The sequence below is a fragment of the Odocoileus virginianus genome, chromosome 5 (genome assembly GCF_023699985.2).
Source record: "Odocoileus virginianus isolate 20LAN1187 ecotype Illinois chromosome 5, Ovbor_1.2, whole genome shotgun sequence".
NCBI lineage: Eukaryota > Metazoa > Chordata > Mammalia > Artiodactyla > Cervidae > Odocoileus > Odocoileus virginianus.
This window is the reverse complement of record NC_069678.1, coordinates 11,962,894-11,980,223: the sequence shown is the minus strand read 5'-3', so window position 1 is coordinate 11,980,223 and position 17,330 is coordinate 11,962,894. Positions and strand designations below refer to the sequence as shown.

The 17,330-nt window shown below is 54.3% G+C and overlaps 2 protein-coding genes across 12 annotated transcripts in view; one reads left to right on the top strand and one right to left on the bottom strand.

The window, feature by feature from the left end:
- Positions 1-6,982, top strand: part of PKLR (pyruvate kinase L/R) — a 37,743-nt gene extending 30,761 nt beyond the window's left edge. For all 8 annotated transcript variants that reach the window (XM_070467485.1, XM_070467484.1, XM_020912405.2 and 5 more), the window contains 9 exons: positions 1,624-1,715; positions 1,813-1,944; positions 2,094-2,280; positions 2,605-2,875; positions 2,997-3,147; positions 3,449-3,601; positions 3,696-3,862; positions 4,589-4,770; positions 5,745-6,982. In XM_070467485.1, the coding sequence (XP_070323586.1) occupies positions 1,624-1,715; positions 1,813-1,944; positions 2,094-2,280; positions 2,605-2,875; positions 2,997-3,147; positions 3,449-3,601; positions 3,696-3,862; positions 4,589-4,770; positions 5,745-5,851 (1,442 nt within the window). In that variant the 3' untranslated portion in view covers positions 5,852-6,982. The remainder of the gene's footprint in view (positions 1-1,623; positions 1,716-1,812; positions 1,945-2,093; positions 2,281-2,604; positions 2,876-2,996; positions 3,148-3,448; positions 3,602-3,695; positions 3,863-4,588; positions 4,771-5,744) is intronic.
- On the bottom strand, positions 6,479-16,702 carry HCN3 (hyperpolarization activated cyclic nucleotide gated potassium channel 3). 4 transcript variants are annotated; one of them, XM_020912403.2, is made up of 9 exons: positions 16,228-16,701; positions 12,911-13,340; positions 11,820-11,981; positions 11,198-11,416; positions 10,676-10,822; positions 10,005-10,245; positions 8,982-9,146; positions 7,807-8,519; positions 6,479-7,402 (listed from the first exon to the last, which is right to left on the bottom strand). In XM_020912403.2, the coding sequence occupies exons 1-8, from the start codon at positions 16,509-16,511 to the stop codon at positions 7,816-7,818; spliced, it is 2,352 nt and encodes a 783-aa protein (XP_020768062.2). In that variant the 5' UTR covers positions 16,512-16,701; the 3' UTR covers positions 6,479-7,402; positions 7,807-7,815. The 4 variants fall into 4 exon arrangements, with proteins under 4 accessions (XP_020768062.2, XP_070323583.1, XP_020768061.2 ...); XM_070467482.1 differs by having other exon boundaries at positions 6,479-8,519; positions 11,198-11,338; positions 16,228-16,702; XM_020912402.2 differs by having other exon boundaries at positions 6,479-8,519.
- Between the last annotated feature and the right edge of the window lie 628 nt (positions 16,703-17,330).

The following is a 17,330-nucleotide window of genomic DNA, read 5'->3' as shown; positions in this document are numbered from 1 at the left end:
ACCTTGCTTATTTAAGTTACATGCAGACTACATCATGAGAAATCCTGGGCTGGATGAAGCACAGCTGGAATCAAGATTGCTGGGAGAAATATCAATAACCTCAGATATGCAGATGACACCACCCTTATGGCAGAAAGTGAAGAAGAACTAAAGAGCCTCTTGATGAAAGTGAAAGAGGAGAGTGAAAAAGTTGGCTTAAAGCTCAACATTCAGAAAACTAGGATCATGGAATCCGGTTCCATCACTTCATGGCAAATAGATGGGGAAACAGTGGAAACAGTGGCTGACTTTATTTTTCTGGGCTCCAAAATCACTGCAGGTGGTGATTGCAGTCATGAAATTAAAAGACACTTACTCCTTGGAAGGAAAGTTATGACCAACCTAGATAGCATATTAAAAAGCAGAGGCATTACTTTGTCAACAAAGATCTGTCTAGTCAAGCCTATGGTTTTCCCAGTGGTCAGGTATGGATGCGAAAGTTGGACTGTGAAGAAAGCTGAGCGCCGAAGAATTGATGCTTTTGAACTGTGTTGTGGTGTTGGAGAAGACTCTTGAGAGTCCTTTGGACTGCAAGGAGATCCAACCAGTCCATCCTAAAGGAAATCAGTCCTGTAAGGACTGATGTTGATGCTGAAACTCCAATACTTTGGCCACCTGATGGGAAGAGCTGACTCATTGGAAAATACCCTGATGCTGGGAAAGATTGAGGACAGGAGGAGAGGGGGATGATAGAGGATGAGATGGTTGGATGGCATCACCGACTCGATGGACATGGGTTTGAGTCAACTCCGGGAGTTGGTGATGGACGGGGAGGCCTGGCGTGCTGTATTTCATGGAGTCGCAAAGAGTCGGACAAGACTGAGCGACAGAACTGAACTGAACTGACAGAGGTTGTTGGTGACCTTGACAAGAACAGATGTAATGGAGAGTGGTTACAGGGAGAATAGGGGGAGGGGATACAGAGATAACTCTTGTCATGAATTTTGCTGCACTAGTGAGCAAAGGAATAGGGCTGTGTAGCTAGAGGGGGAACTGAAATTAGGAGAATTTGTTGTTGTTGGATGAAATAACACCAGGCTTACATGCTGATGGGAGTGATCTAACAGAAAAGGAAAACATCGATGACATAAAGAACTGGGGGAACTGCTGAATCTGTTTTTGATCGGGTGAGAAGGAGACCCAGTACACAGTGGAAGAACTGGCTTTGGGAGGGACTGGAGAGGCTGGTCAGCTGGGTCTCAGTTACTCAGCTGTTCTACCAGCAGGGAAGCAATCAATGTAACTCAACTCTCCTCAGTCCAACAGGAAGGAGGCTCTAAAGCTTGGCACCCATCCCCTCCTCATTCACTGGGGTTTCCCCCACACTGCAGTGCCTAACATCAAGGCCAGCACTGTTGCCTCAGGCCTGGCTGAGCCCACCCTTCTAGGGCCTTGCAGTGCAAGGAGGCGGGTCTTAGCTGGAGAGTAGAACGCGGTTTCCGATTTGTGTGCAGGGGTGGGGTCAGGGGACAAAGGTCGGGTGACAGGACTTCTGCGGCCTGGGGCGGCCCCCAGGGTGATGATGGGTTCGGTTGTCACTCAGGTTTGGTGAGAAAGTTGTCTGAATCGGGTCTCTGGTTCCAGGGCCGGCATCTCGCTCCGTGGAGCGCCTCAAGGAGATGATCAGGGCCGGGATGAACATCGCGAGACTCAACTTCTCCCACGGCTCCCACGAGGTTCAGGGCGGGGCCACGGGGAGACGGGTGGGGCTAGAGGATGCCCCGAGGTCCCTGCCAGCTTCCCCTGAAATCCTCGCTTTGTTCTGGTCCCTAGTACCATGCTGAGTCCATCGCTAACGTCCGTGAGGCGGTGGAGAGCTTTGCAGATTCTCCGCTCAGCTACCGACCCGTGGCCATCGCTCTGGACACCAAGGGACCAGAGATACGCACTGGGATCCTGCAAGGGGTGAGAGAGGACCCGCGACCCGCCCTGTTCTGGGGCCGGCGAAGAGGGCGGTGCGGCGTGAAGGAAGTTGTCCGTAGGGCGGAGCATTGGGAGGGGCCGGCCCTGAGTGCCGCCGGCCGAACTCAGCTTTCCTCTGGCCCCGCCCCTAGGGCCCGGAGTCCGAAGTGGAGATAGTGAAGGGCTCCCAGGTGCTGGTGACGGTGGATCCAGAGTTCCGGACGCGCGGGGACGCGAACACCGTTTGGGTGGACTACCCCAATATAGTCCGAGTCGTGCCGGTGGGGGGCCGCATCTACATTGACGACGGGCTCATCTCCCTAGTGGTCAAGGAAATCGGTGCGAACGAGCCTCCTGCCCTGGTCCTGCGCAGTGGGCCCTCTTCCTTTCGGTCCCGCCTTCGCCCTTCACTCCCACCAAACCTTCCCGAGCCCCTGGCATCCAGACTCCTGGGCTGCCCTGGGCTGGGGCTGGATTGGCGGGTTAAAAGTTTCTTCCACAGAAGTCCACCCTGCGCTATTCGGTGCAGAGCCCAGGCTGAGCATGAAGAAACAAATAAGACATCATTCCGTTTTCTTGCGGGTCCAAGCCCGGTGTTCCCACAGCTATGACTATGCCCCCGGCCTCACCCCTAACCTAGGCGGACTCTTTCCATACCCGCAGGTCCAAAAGGGCTAAAGACCGAAGTGGAGAACGGCGGTGTCCTGGGAAGTCGGAAGGGCGTGAACTTGCCAGGCGCCGAGGTGGACCTGCCCGGGCTGTCCGAGCAAGATATCCAGGACCTGCGCTTCGGGGTGGAGCATGGCGTGGACATCGTCTTTGCCTCTTTCGTGCGGAAAGCCAGCGACGTGGCTGCCGTCCGGGCTGCTTTGGGGCCGGAAGGACAGGGCATCAAGATCGTTAGCAAAATCGAGAACCACGAGGGAGTAAAGAAGTGAGACTTGGTCTTTGTTCCCATCAGGCCCTACGCATCCCCATCTTCCTCCTCTTTCCCTGCCTGCCTCTCTCTGGCTTCTCTTGGATCTGTCCCAGCCCTGACTTCCCCAACCGCCCAGGTTTGATGAGATCCTGGAGGTGAGCGACGGCATTATGGTGGCACGGGGTGACCTGGGCATTGAGATCCCAGCCGAGAAGGTTTTCCTGGCTCAGAAGATGATGATCGGCCGTTGCAACTTGGCGGGAAAGCCCGTTGTCTGTGCTACACAGGTCTGCCACGAGCCCTGGGGGCAGGGCCCTCTATGAGTCTGGGAACACCAAGGGTGAATACGCACACCTTAGGTCTCTAGCATGTTTTGCTGTCCAATGTTTGACCCTCAAACAACAAAGCTAGGAAGACCTACTGTGACCCCTGTTTTCAGATGAGGAAACAGAGCAGCCAGGATCACACAGTTTGTGAGTGTGACTCTGGTTTTCAGGGCCCTCTGAGTGTGGATGTCAGAGACGTAGTCGGGGCAGGGTCCCCAGTCAGATATGACTCCTACAGCTCTGACCGCAAGATATCCCCCAGATGCTGGAGAGCATGATTACTAAGCCCCGGCCAACTCGGGCAGAGACGAGTGATGTGGCCAATGCCGTGCTGGATGGGGCAGACTGCATCATGCTGTCGGGGGAGACTGCCAAAGGCAACTTTCCTGTGGAGGCTGTAAAGATGCAGCATGCGGTAGGAGCTCAGAATGCAAGGCAAATGGGCTGGAAAACCACCCCCCTTCCAGATCCCAATACCCTTGCCCAGCCTGACTTCCTGGTGCCCACAGATTGCCCGGGAGGCAGAGGCTGCCGTGTACCACCGGCAGCTCTTTGAGGAGCTCCGCCGGGCGGCACCACTGAGCCGGGATCCCACGGAGGTCACCGCTATTGGTGCTGTGGAGGCTGCCTTCAAGTGCTGCGCTGCTGCCATCATCGTGCTGACCACAACTGGCCGGTAAGAACACTGGGAACACAGCAGGACACAGCTTTGGGCCCAGGGCAGGCTGGGATGGGCCCCAAGCGTGGCTTTTGTCTCATCATCAGAGATCTTTCTGATCTCTGAGAAGAGAAGAGAAGCTATGGGAGCTGGAAGCCTAGAGAGACAGATCTTGGAGCACACCGAGAATTGTGCCTCTCTCCTCAAGGGTTTGGGAGGGCAAGGTGGCATCACTGGGTGCACTGACTTCCAGGCCATCTGGGCTCCCAGGGCTCAGAAACAGGTCCTCTGCATTTAGCCCACAAAGCTTTGCAATGCTGGGGTATTACAGAAGGCTCCAGAAGGTTTGAATTCAAATCTTTGCTCTGAAACTTAGCTATGACATCTTGGGTAGGTCACCCAGTTTCTATAATCCTCCTCCATTTGCTCATGGGATTATGAGGATTAACAAGAAACATTTTTTTAAGTTAAATACTATATAAAGATGCATTCCCAGAAGGGTTTCTGTTTTTCAAAGAGGTTTCTGCTTATTATCTCATTTGATTTTTTTTTTTTTAGTCATCTCATAGTTTCCCCATGTGGTCAGAAAGGCAGGTATTCTCATATCCACTTTATGGGTGAGAAAACTAAGGCCCAGAAAAGATACAATGACTTACCTAGGGTCACACAGCTTATTGGTGGCCCCTGGAACCTGAACCCAGCACTCTTCCAACATTCTGGGCTGACCTTGTCTGCCTCCTTCAGTTCAGCCCAGCTTCTGTCTCGGTACCGACCTCGGGCAGCGGTCATTGCCGTCACCCGCTCTGCTCAGGCCGCCCGCCAGGCCCACCTGTGCAGAGGAGTCTTCCCTGTGCTCTACTGTGAGCCTCCAGAGAACATCTGGGCCGACGATGTGGACCGCCGGGTCCAGTTTGGCATCGAAAGCGGTGAGCCCCCTCGCTCCCTCCCACCCTCCGCTGGATTTGTATCCTGAGTCCTCCAACCCCACTTCCTACGCTCACCCAAAGGGTCTTGCCTCTTTCCTCTGGTCCCAGGTTTTCTCTGTGAGATTCACTAAGACTGAGATACTTGAGTCTCCAGGGCTGGGGGGAACATGCTGAGAGAGGGCAGAGGGAGCGAGGGCAGGGACCAGGGCCATCCCTAAGCGGTTGGCACAGCTGCTGCCTCCACCAGATGGCTAGAGCTGGGCATGACACAAGGAGCAAGAGATGAGAGGAGAAAGAGGGACCCAGGGCCCTGCAGCTGCAACTGAAATGGACAGTTGCTATGCTCATACCCGGGGTTTCCCCGGTAGCTCAGCTGGTAAAGAATCTGCCTGCAATGCAGGAGACCCTGGTTTGATTCCTGGGTGGGGAAGATCCCCTGGAGAAGAGATCAGCTACCCACCCCAGTATTCTTGGGCTTCTGGGTGGCTCAGACAGTGAAGAATCTGCCTGCAGTGCGGGAGACCTGGGTTCCATCCCTGGGTTGGGAAAATCCCCTGGAGGAGGAAATGGCAACCCACTCCAGTATTCTTGCCTGGAGAATCCCCATGGACAGAGGAGCCTGGCAGGCTACAGTCCCTAGGGGTCTCAAAGAGTCGACATGACTGAGCGCCTAAGCACAGCACATGCTCATACTCCACCTCTTTCCATCTGCACAGCCACACAGGTGGATAGACTTGCTACTTAGCAACACGCCCATGCCACCCATGGGCACAGCTGCAGCTCTCACCGCCTACAGTGGTCACATTCCCTGCGGTGCCACCTGCGGGACACACCATACAGTTTGCCTCAGGCCCCTCCTTCCTTACTGGGTGGCCTTGAAGAAGACGGTGAAGGGTGGTGGCTGGTTCTCATTACAGGGCTGGCCTGGGTCCCTCAGTGGCTGATTATCATCTTCTCTCCTTCCTCCCCTCCAGGAAAGCTCCGTGGCTTCCTCCATTCTGGGGACTTGGTGATTGTGGTGACAGGCTGGCGACCAGGCTCCGGCTATACCAACATCATGCGGGTGCTGAGCGTAACTTGAGGTGCCCCTCCTCCTCTGACTAAGCCAGCCCTGGACCCATCCCTCTCCACTCCCTCCTGCAGCCCCACATCTAAGTCTTCTCTACTCCCAATCCTCCCTACCCCAGGCCACATCTGCCATCCAGCTCCTTTCCAGGGCACTCCCTCCCTTTCTCTATTTCACGCAGGCCTGGGTAGTCTGTATCCAATTAAGCTCCGGCCATCCAGCAGCACCGATGGTACATTCCCTGCATCTAATGCTCTCAACTGGCCCCTAAGATGCTCTGAGCCTTTAATCCCAGCTCAACTGGTTAATTCTATTCCCCCAGGTTTCTCATAGCTGAGAGTGGAGGGGAGGGGAGCAGGGTAATCATGGCCACAGTCTCCACAAAATCTCCTCTTAAAAATCATCTCCCAAGGAGAGTGTCACCTCTTTCTTCATTGTGACCGGAAGCCAGGGGAGATGGAAGCCGGGGAGCACCGGAGCCAGGCGGGCACACCTCATTAGTGTCTCCCCACCTCGAGGCTTACAGGCCACTCCCCATTTGCTCTCACACCCATCTCATGCCTTACTGGGTCAGGTGTTCTGGTTTCCTCCTGCGCCCTGAAATGCCCACTTTGTTCCCACATACAAACCCGGAGCCAAAACAAGTGTCTCTATTTTCTTTTTAAACCCAGATGTTTGGAAGCCATATAAAACTTCTCCCATACACGCAGAACCCCAGAACTCCCCGCCTAGGAGAAAAGGAGTGTTAGGGTCCTGGCCCTACATTCTTTGATGCTGGAGAGTAGCTGTGGGGACAGAGGGGTGGGCTACAGGATTCTCTTGTCCCTGAGAAGGCAGAGGTACTGGCTAGCCTGCCCTTCCCTAGGCTTGGATACCTCGGGCCCTCCCCTTGCTCCTGCACCAACAGCAACCTCAACAGGAAAGGAAAAGAACTAAAAATAAGAACAGTCCTTCTCCCCATCTCAGGTGGCCCTTCCTGGTCCTACCTAGATAGGGAGGGTGTTCAAGTATTGCTGCTGATGGGAGTTGCACAGGACCACAAGAGCTGGAATGGAGGCCCCTGCCCGTTCCTGTTTCCCTCCTAGGAGGGGAGGGCAGGGATGGATAAAGGAATGGGTAAATAAAGTGAGTTGATAAAAAATAAAATTAGCAAATGAATGAATAAACTATTAAATGAATAAATAAGGGAGGGAGGAAAGCAAAAAAATGCCATCTAGGGATTCAGCCACTTGCCCCCTACCTGGGGGGATCTAGACTGGCACAGTAAATAAGGGGGTGTCAGCAATCCCATAGCTTCAAGGGGGCCGTCACCCGGACAAGGGCACAGAAGGAGAAGGCTCCCAGTTTACAGAAAGATAGTTCTACCACAGAGACAGAAAGCACAAGGAGCTCGGCAGGAGATGTGTTCCCACTCGGGATATAGACGGGGAGGGTCCACGCATGGCAGTAAAGCTGGGTGCCCACACCAGGGGCCTGAGACATTTGCTGACAGCCATGAGGGCACGGGTAGTTGGCAGTGCCCAGCTATGCTAGCCGGACAGGAAGATTAACCATGCCAGGCAGAACCTGAAAGGTCATGGACAGGAAAACAGAGACATCTAGTTACTTGGCAGTGATGGTGATGGCAGGTACTTGTGCTTAGTAAGATGGGCTCATGGACTTGGGCCTGCACCTGGGAGGGCCGTGGCTAGGGGAATACCCTCCTCAGAGGACTTGGAGTCACTTCTACTTGGCAGTGGAGACATACAGCGCCTGGCGTAGTGCCTTGAACACGGTAGGCGCTAAGAACCTTTGATGAATGGGTGAATGCATTAGGGTGGGTGTTAGGCTACAGGGCGCCTGAGCTGAGGACAAAGGCCATCTTCTTGGTACTAAGGGGAGATAGTCCCATAGGGCAGTGTTTCAGGTCCCCTCGGTATCCCCAAGAGGTGTCTGCCCTCAGGCGTATGCTACGACACCCAAGAGCTTACCTAAAGGTTTCACATGTTGGCAGACAGCTGGGGGCCCCGGGGAGTAGCTGGCTCAGGCACTGGTGGCCTGGGGGGCTGGGCTGTCCCTGGAGGCTTGGTCAGGAGCCCTGAAGGGGGCAGGCGTTCACTTCCTGAGCCCTTACGCCCAGGAGAGCCATCACCTGCTGCCCTCTGAGGCAGAGAAGGTTGGGAGGCTGAGAGTGGGCGGCCCCGAGGTCCTAGTCGCCGTCCACCCCCTCCTGGGGGAGGCCCCAGCAGTGACACCTGTGAGCGCCCAGCCCGGGATAGGCTGGCATGGAGGGTTCGGGCAGGCGGGGCCGGCAGGCGGGAGGTGGATGCCCAAGGCCCCCGGGCTAGAGGGCCAGCTCGGACAGGCACCAGGGGGGACGCTGGGGAGCCTGCTCCTGCTGATCTTCGAGCAGAGCGAGCAAGGAGGGTGACTGGAGAGTCGGGCGAGAGGGGAAGAGGGCCCCGCTGGTGCGTCAAGGCAATGGCCACATTGGAGGTCACGGCGGCTGCTTGCAGGGGTGCGTGCACTAGTGGCTCCCACAGCACCGGCTTTCCACTGAGCCGAGCTCCTGTGCTGGGCGCCAGGCCCCGAACACCCCGAGCCATATCCCTGTCGTGTTGTACCAAGTGCTGCTCCATGATGCCCCCACTGCTGCCCGGACTTGGCTCAGAGCGCTTCCGCTGCAGTATGGAATTCTTCTTGCCTAGAAATTATCCCAGGGGGAAGGAGTTAAGGATAGGGTAGGAATTCAAGATGAAGGTTGGATATCAAAAGTATGAGGGTAACAAGATGGAGTCAAGGGACACTAGCAGGGTGAAGGTAGGGGATGGGGATCAAGTGTGTGGAGATGGAGTTGGGAGATGGAGATTGGGAGATGAGGGAGGAAGAGGGTTAGGGGATGAGAGTATGTATCAGAGATGGTGAGGATCAGGGACTGGTACTCAAGGAAGGAGGATTCAATGCTTGGGAACTTGGGGCGATATCTCCAGGGTTCAGAGATGCTGAGTTATCGGGACAGTGAGCCAGTGTGTTGAAAGCCCTACTGGGAGGCATCTGCTGGGACTAGGGTCCCCTGGGGTGTGCTAAGGCACTGGAGCCTGGGCCCTGGGATCCTGGGGGCTCCTTGCAAGGAGTGACAAGGGTGAGGGCACAGCCTGGACCTCACCGATACGGCGCAGCCGATCCATGGCCACTGTCTCGAAGGCCCGGCGCATCATAGGGAACTCCTCCAGCACGGCATTGAAGTGGTCCACGCTGAGTGAGTAGAGGCGGCAGTAGGTGTCAGCACGCACGCTGGCTGTGCGTCGGCCCCGAGTCAGCAGGCAGATCTCTGACGAAGTTGGGAGGAGACCTTCAGAATCACTGTCTGCAGAACTCCCTCTCACTGGGCCTGCAGCAGCTGACCCAGATTCCTCAGGCTCCTCCCTAGATGGGAGCAACTAATGACTACCCACCCACCCAGAGGCCCTGAGTGCTCCAAGCACTCTCACTCTCCCGCATAATTACTGTCCTTCTGCCTCTGTCCAAATTAAAGCAGATAAACAGGCAGGTCTTGCTGCAGTCCTAGTTATTCCACTTCACTTTACTTCCCACCCCACCTCCATGGCTTTAGCCCAAGGCGTAGGCCTAGGGCAGTGCCCCTTCTTCCCTCCCCTTCTAAAGAACACCAAGATAACCCAGAAGGAGAAAAGCAGTGCCAGAGGGCAAAGGGCAACACAGTGGAGATGTTGGAAGGTGGTGGGTGATTTGGGGACTGAGAGATTATGAGTCTCAAACCCTTTTGGGTGATTTGGGGATAAACCCTTTTTGGCAGCAACCAGGAGAACTGTGGGACTGCCATGGGCTGGGTCCCTGATTCTCCCACCAAGGCATTCCCCTAGGGAGCCACAAAGCTACAGGCCCTGGGATAGCACTGCTTTATTCCCATCTTTCCCTCATCTTGTGGGATCCCTAGGACTCACTGGCCCAGAGATTTTCAACCTGGCCATGCCCTGCAATCTCTTAGGAAGCCTTTAAAATTACAGAACTCTAAACCCCAGACCCAGAGATTCTAACTGAATGGGCCTGGGGAGGGGCTGGAACTCTGTGGTGCTGGACCACAGCCAGGTGAAGACCCAGACCCAGGGGAGCAGCTGTCCTCCTTTCTCTGCCCCAGACCCCCCACCCACCCACCCTGAGGCCTGCTGACCCCCAAAGTAGGATCCGTCAGTGAGGCGGGTGTCCCGGGCGCCACGTGCCAGCACACTGAGCAGCCCATGCTGGATGAAGTACATCTTCCTGCCCACGGAGCCCTCGCGCACCACGAGGTCCCCCGGCTGGAAGACCTCAAAGCGTAGCTTGGTGAGTACAGCCGTGACGAAGCTGGGGTCGGCATGGGCAAACAGCGGCATGTGGGCCACGAGGCCCCGGCAGGTGAAGTTAATGATCTCCTGGGCAGGGGAGGGGCCTGTCAGGCAGGCTGTGCCCCCTGCCCCGAGGTTCCCCCATTGAGCTCATCTGTCTCCAGAAGCCCCACCCCTGGGGTCATGATCTGCCAAAGGATGGGGATGCTTCAGTTGGCCTGGGACCATCTCTAAGCTCCTGCCCTCAGAGCTTTCCCATGAGCCCTTGTAGGACCATACCCTACCCCACCCCAACAAAGATTCCTTCAGCCCGTCCTCATGTATACTTCACCCCTGAAAGATCATCAAGGAAGACCTTAACTCCTAAAAGTGCTCCAAAGGCCTGAACTCCCATGGGGCCCTCTGCAGGCCCCACTTGCCATGGAGGCCCCAGCTGACTAATAGTCCCCACCCTAGAGGTCGTCCCAGAAGCCCAGGTCCTTGAAGAGCCTCTTTCCAGGGCCCCGCCCAGTCCCACCTCCCGAAGTGGTTCGCTCAGCTCTCCTAGGATGCTTTCCTCATCGAACATCTTGCCCTGGTAGCGGTGCTCATAGTACTCGTGGATGCGCTGCCGTGTGTCAGCCGGCAACTTGTGGAAGGACATGTACTGCTCCACCTGCTTGTACTGGAGAGCCAGCCGATGGCCAGCAGGCAAGAAAACATAGAGACACATATGGAGCCAGAACAGTGTGTGTGTTGGGGGGGGTTGTGGAGGAAGGTCACAGACGTGGGCCACACCCAGAGGGTAGAAAGATGGAGACAAAAGGATACATGAATGAGGGTGGATACAGGGAGGACAACAGAGCACAGTCACAGGAAAGCCCAGACACGGAGGAGTCCAAGGACAGGTGCATTGGTACAAAGAAAAGGTACACACGGGGGACAAATGGATATGGGGCAAGGCAGGACGCAGAGAACCAACAAGGACATGCATCAGAACGGGCTCCAAGTGGAGCCAGCCTCCAGCACCCCTCCCCTTCTTTTTCCTGCCCCTGCTGACCTTCTCCTGGTACTGACGCCGGGAGGAGTCCAGGGACTGGATGAGGGCGGTGGCATGACCGATGAACATGGCGTAGCACGTGGCACCCACGATCATGCTGAGCATGGTGAGCCAGACGTCGGGCATGCCTACAGGTGCCTGCTGCCCGTAGCCAATGCAGAGCATGTGGCTCATGGCCTTGAACAGGGCGTGGGAATACTGGCGGCCCCATGAGTGGTTCTGGGGGGCAGAGTGTATTGCAGAGCTGGGCATAGACCACTCAGAACCTCATTCTCCTCCCGCTCCCCACTTTCTCTCTCAGTCCTTCTGTCTGCCCCCTTCTACTTCAACCTGCCTGCCAAGGGAGGCACTTAGGTTTGGTTCTGGAGGGCCCTGAGGCAGAAGGGGCCTCTTTTATAGAATGGGAGCTGCAGTTTCTCCCTAGGCTTCCTTCCCCATATGCTCCCTCCAATACAGGTACTTCTTCCGGGCCTCTTCCCTCTCACCTCCCCACCTCCTCACTTCCGTCCTCTCATGGTCATCTCTCCACCGTCTCCCACTTGCCCCCTGTATTTATCCCTCCTTCTCAGGGAGAAGAGCCCTTGGAAGGCCCAGGAAAGGCGGGGCTGTGGGGAGTTCTCACCACCATGTGGTTGATGGAGACCCAGCAGTCAGGAGGGAAGTCTTGCAGCATGGGGACCAGGAACTGCAGACAGCCATCCCAGTGGCACAGCAGCAGCATCATCCCGATGAGGTTGAAAATTCGAACCACAGCACTGGCCAGGTCATAGGTCATGTGAAAGATCTGAGGAGTCCGAGGAGGGGCTGTTGTGGACGGGAACCTCTCTCTGCCAGGACTTTTCCAGGCCTGGCCTTGCAGATTCTCTCTTCAAATTTCTCTCTGGCCCTAGCCCCCGTGAATGTTCAGACTGTGGCTATAAAACAGCATATATAGCTAAGACAAAGGAGGTTGTATTACTACTCTCATCTCATAGATAGGAAAACTAATGCAAATCATGTGCTCCAAATCACAGCAAGTGCCACGGCAGAAACTCAAAAAGGTCTACTGCACAAGCTGCCCAAGTATAGCCTGGGAAAGGGGAGAGAGGGCAATTCACAGTGTAACAGCCCCAGGGCGTATATAAGGATTAGTGCCAGAAGCTCTATTCCCTTCCAATAATAATAATAATAATAACAGGTAATCTACTGAGAACTTACTGTGCCAGGCACTTACTACGCGCTTTACAGGTATTAACTTCTTTAACCCTTACAACCTTATCATATGTAAGTATATTTAACATTTTCATTTTATAGACAAGGAAACCAGGTCTCATATAGTAAACAGTAAAATTGGGATCTGACCACAAGCAATGTGACTGCAGAGTTCACACTCTGAACCACTAAATTCTGCTGTTGTCCTGAAACTGAAACTCCAGCCTTCCCCACACTCTACAATTATTAGCTCCTCTCCTATACCTTCCTCCTGGAGTCTAACTAACCTTCCAGTGTTTGTCCAGCAACTATGCTCCATTCTCCTGCACCACCATCCTCGCATCCTGCAAATCCCATCCCCTGAACACTCATTCTGTCCCTGTTTCTCCCCCACCAAACTGGAGACACCCCTCCCTCGGAAGCTCCACTCATCTGCCCCACCCCAGAAAGTTTCCAGGAGTCCCACTCATATCGCTGTCTGGAGGAGTCTGCAAGCCCCCCCTGCCCACCTCCCCACCCCACCTCCTCCCACTGGTGTATGTAGCGGATGAGGCGGGAGAGGCGGAGCAGCCGCAGCAGGCTGAGGATCTTGGTGAAACGCACGATGCGCAGGGCCCGCGCTGTTTTGTAGACCTCAGCATCCAGTCGTGGCTCCAGCTCCACCACCAGAAAGATGTAATCCACAGGAATAGAGGAGATGAGGTCAACCAGGAACCAGGTGCGCAGGTAGCGTGTGCGGATGGCCCGCGGTGCCAGCAGGATCTCAGCACCCTCCTCTACCACGATGCCCGTGCGGAAGTTGAGCACCAGATCCATCAGGAAGAAAGTGTCAGAGAGGACGTTGAAGACAATCCAAGGTGGAGAGTTCTCTTCCTTGAAGAAGGTGATGCCCACGGGTAGCACAATGAGGTTCCCCACCATCAGCAGGAGCATGATCAGGTCCCAGTAAAACCTAAGGTAGGGGTGAGATGGGAAGTAAGACCATGATGAGAGTCAGCCACTAAACTAAGGGCAGATAGTCTCAGCCAAAAGTGGACAAGGATACAGAACAACGGAATGACCATTTACAGCTAATGGGAGTGTAAACTGGGACCACCATTTGGAAAAATAGTTTGGAATTATCTAGTAAAGTCAAACATTTGCATTCCCTGCAACTTGGCAATTCTATTCCTAGGTATATACACATTCAAGGGAAAGATTCCAGGAGATATATACAGGTATAACAGCATTAAATCTGGAAATAATCCAAATACCCATCAGTAGAAAAATGTAGATAAATAAGATAAACACAGTAGATAAAAACACCACTGTCTTGGAATATTATACAACTGTGAAGTCACCCAACTGCAGCCTACATTCCACAGTACGAATGAATCTCACAGATTTAATGTCAAGAAACCAACGGATACACACTGTAGGATTCCACACATACAAGTTCAAAAATAGATCAAACTAAACTGCATTATTTAGAGATTCACAGAAAAGTAGTAAAACTGTAAAGAAAAGGAAGGAAATAAGTATCACAAAAGTTTGGGTTTGGAAGAGGAATTTGAGAGCAGCATGGAGCCTTCTGGGGTATCCCCAATGTAGTTTCTCTTGACCTAGACAGTTGTTACATATGAGCTTGTTTTACAGTTGCTCCTTCAAATATGTGTGTGTGTGTATGTGTGTGTGTACACACACATACACACATACACACATACATCTGGTATATACTATACTATTTATATATATCTGCCTTATATATTTACTATATCTCTACTATATATATTAATATATATACCTACTAAATATACCCCTAATATGTGCATATATATTCTTTATGTAGTATATATATGTATATAATCTATGTCACTATTATTAAATATTTTTTAAGTTAAAAAAGATAAATATCCTTTGCTGATCTCACAGTGCTGTTAAAAAATATGCACTGATATGGATGTGGATGGATGTGGCAGTGTTGTACAAGACTAGTTGGTGTTATGACTCACCCACCCTTTATCCCCAGATTTCTGAAGAGACTGCTGCTTTACCCATCTCCAGCTCTCTGCCCATTCCTAGTTTAGGACTGAAAACCTTCCCTGGCTTTCCCAACCCCAACCCTCCTTCCCAACACAGTTGGACTCATAGTTCCTGTTTTTCTGCTGGGATCTGTTTCCCAGAGTGGGGCTGGTCTGTCCTGCCTCCTGTTTGGACTAGCTTTTCAGATGCACCCTTCCCCTCTTCACAGCACTTCGGCAGGGCTGCACACACAGAGAAGCTCCACAGCAGATCCTGAGACGGCAAAGCTTGAAGCTCTGCACTCCTTTCCTCCCCTAACCTCCCTGTGCCCACTGAGACTTTGGTTGAGCCCAGGCAAGGGCATGGTCAGGGGAGAGCCATACTGTTGTGTGGAAGCTGCGAAAAGAAGAGGTCATTCAAAGATCATTGGACAATCTGAAGGTCCCAATCAGATATGGCAGCTTCAATTTCAGGACACACCTAGTTGCAGCATCAACCAAGGACCCAGCCCCTTCTGACTCTGACTGAAAAAAAATCAATCCTTTCAGCCCCTGGATGAAGCTTGGTGGTCCCCAAGCCCAGGCCTCCAGGAAGCCCTGTGTGATTTCAATCAACAGCAAACCCTGGATCTCCTCTTCTTCTCTTTCCTGGCCACTGGAGAAATCCTGTACTGTAAGCTGGGAGAGGAGGGGGAAAGAGGGTTTGCCTTGCCATAGAGCATCTTCACAGCCTGACTCACAGGCAGTCACAAGCCTGGCGGGTGATACAGGAGAGAGGATGGAGAAGAAGCACAATAATAACAGGGATACATGGTTTATGGGGATACATTTGAGAGTGAAATGGGGGGGGGGAGAGGGAGATGTACAGCAGACTAGAAAAGGTGCACTTATAGGGTGATATTGAGACAGTAAAAAAGAGGGAAGTGAAAGGAACAATGAAAGAAAGAAGAACATTAAGGGAGTGTGTATGTGGATTAAAATGACGTCTAGGTTTCCAGTGGTGTTTCCAGGCTCTTGATTCACACCTCATCTTCTCTGCTCATTTAGCTCTCCAGGATAGGTGCTTTGCACATATCCTTGCCTCATCCAAAAGCTGCCCTTCATTTCCTCCAAGGACAGGGTTGCTCTCCTCCCCTAGCGACCTTGATGTAGAGGTGCAGCCTGATGGGGACTATGGAATGCCCCCCCCCTCCCGTCTTCATCCCTTCTCTCTGGCAGTCACCTAGGCGGTGTCATATGGGCAGTGGACTTGCCCCTCTGTTGCTGCCTCAAATCACTCTGAGTCCAGGTCCCAGCCCGCCGAATCCCATCTTCAGCACCAGGGACAGCGATCAGAGCGGCTGTCTGGACACTCCCTTTCTCCCCTTCCCTGGCATCCTTATTTTTTTTGGGAGCCTGCCCTGCTGAACTAGGCAGGTACTGGGGGTAGAAATGGGGACAGAGGGGACAGCTCGGTTTCTCCTTTAGGCTGACCCTGAGTTTCGGAACATGACGAAATTTCCCAGATCCCCAGCAAGCAGAACTGAAGGAGACAGCAGTCCCTAATTTCAGTATTCCCCTTGGTTCCAGGTGGGGTGTCGGGTTTTTGAAATGGGAAACCCAGGTCTCTGGTGTCCGCTTGTCCCTTCCAGCGCCCCTAGCCGGAAAAGTCACTGAGAACCTCCGGCTGGGGATCCTTCACCCAAGGATTAGGTTGGGGGAAGTGACTCTGTAGGCCCACCAGGGGACCCCTGGGCCGGAAGTGAAGTGTCCGTGGAGGGTGGGGCGGGCCCGGCTCCCTTGTGGCGGCCTTGGGGGAGGAAGCTGTGTCCCCTGCCCACCCTGCCGGACCCCCAGTACCGGAAGTCGCTGTACGGGTGGATGATCCAGGCCCCCGCTGACTTGACCCGCTCCTGCTCGATTTCCACTGCTTTGTGGCTGCCGAACACGCGAAGGGAGAACTTGTTGACCGTGGGCTGGAGCAGGGTCCCGAGCTGCCTCCTCTTGGGCTCGGGCCCGGGCCTGGACCCAGGGATCGGACCCGAGGCTGTGGTTGTAGATGCCGGGGCAGCAGGAGGCGCAGCCTCCAGCCCAGGGGTCGCCCCGTCGCTGGCCCCAGTCGTTGGCCGCTGCTCCGCCTCCATGACGCCCGTCAGCTTACACGCTTGGCCTCCTAGACCCTGCTGCGGCCATTCGGGACCCCTCGACCCCTCCCGGAGTCGGAGCGGGAGCAGCCGGCGGGCTCAGAGCGGAGGCGTAGTCGGCTGGGAACTGCCAGAGCGCCGGGCGGAGGGGGTGTGTGCGACAGACTCCGAGGGCGGCGGGCGGGTCGCGCTGCGCCCCCTGGCGACAGCCGAGCGGAGGCTGGGCAGGGCGGGCGGAGGCGGGGTCGACCGAGAGCCATCTCGGAAAGAGGTGGGACCGTGGAAGTCCGTAACCCGAGGGACACTGAAGTAGGCGTGGCTTAGCCACTGTGGGCCGTCCTCCAAGTATAGGAAGAAAAGGAGGGGAAACGCTGCCAAAGTCAACAGAGAGGGCGTGGTCTGGGGCTGAAGGGCTTTTATCCACTGAGCGCCAGGGAGGCGGAGCCGCCCTCAAGTGGCGGGAAAACCGGACGCTGGTTGTAGCTCGTGAGGCTTGGGAGGGCGAGGAATTGGGAACCATTGGAAGAGATGGGGAATGGCTTTTGAGCCTCCTCTTATCCACTCTGCCTTACGGACTTCCTGCATTTCACTTTTTTTTCCCCTCTCAACACTCTCCTAGGCATACTCATTTCCTCTGACGTCTTCATATTGCTCCCTCTAGTATTTCATTTCCAAACTCATCTGCCAGCCCTCACCAAGAACAACTCTGCCAGTCACTGAGTGGACCCTGAGGATACAAGGATGAACACAAAGTCCTGTCCGTAAAGCCAGCGCTCGTCTATGCTTTCAGACAGGACAGGTAAATTACAGTGCTATGTG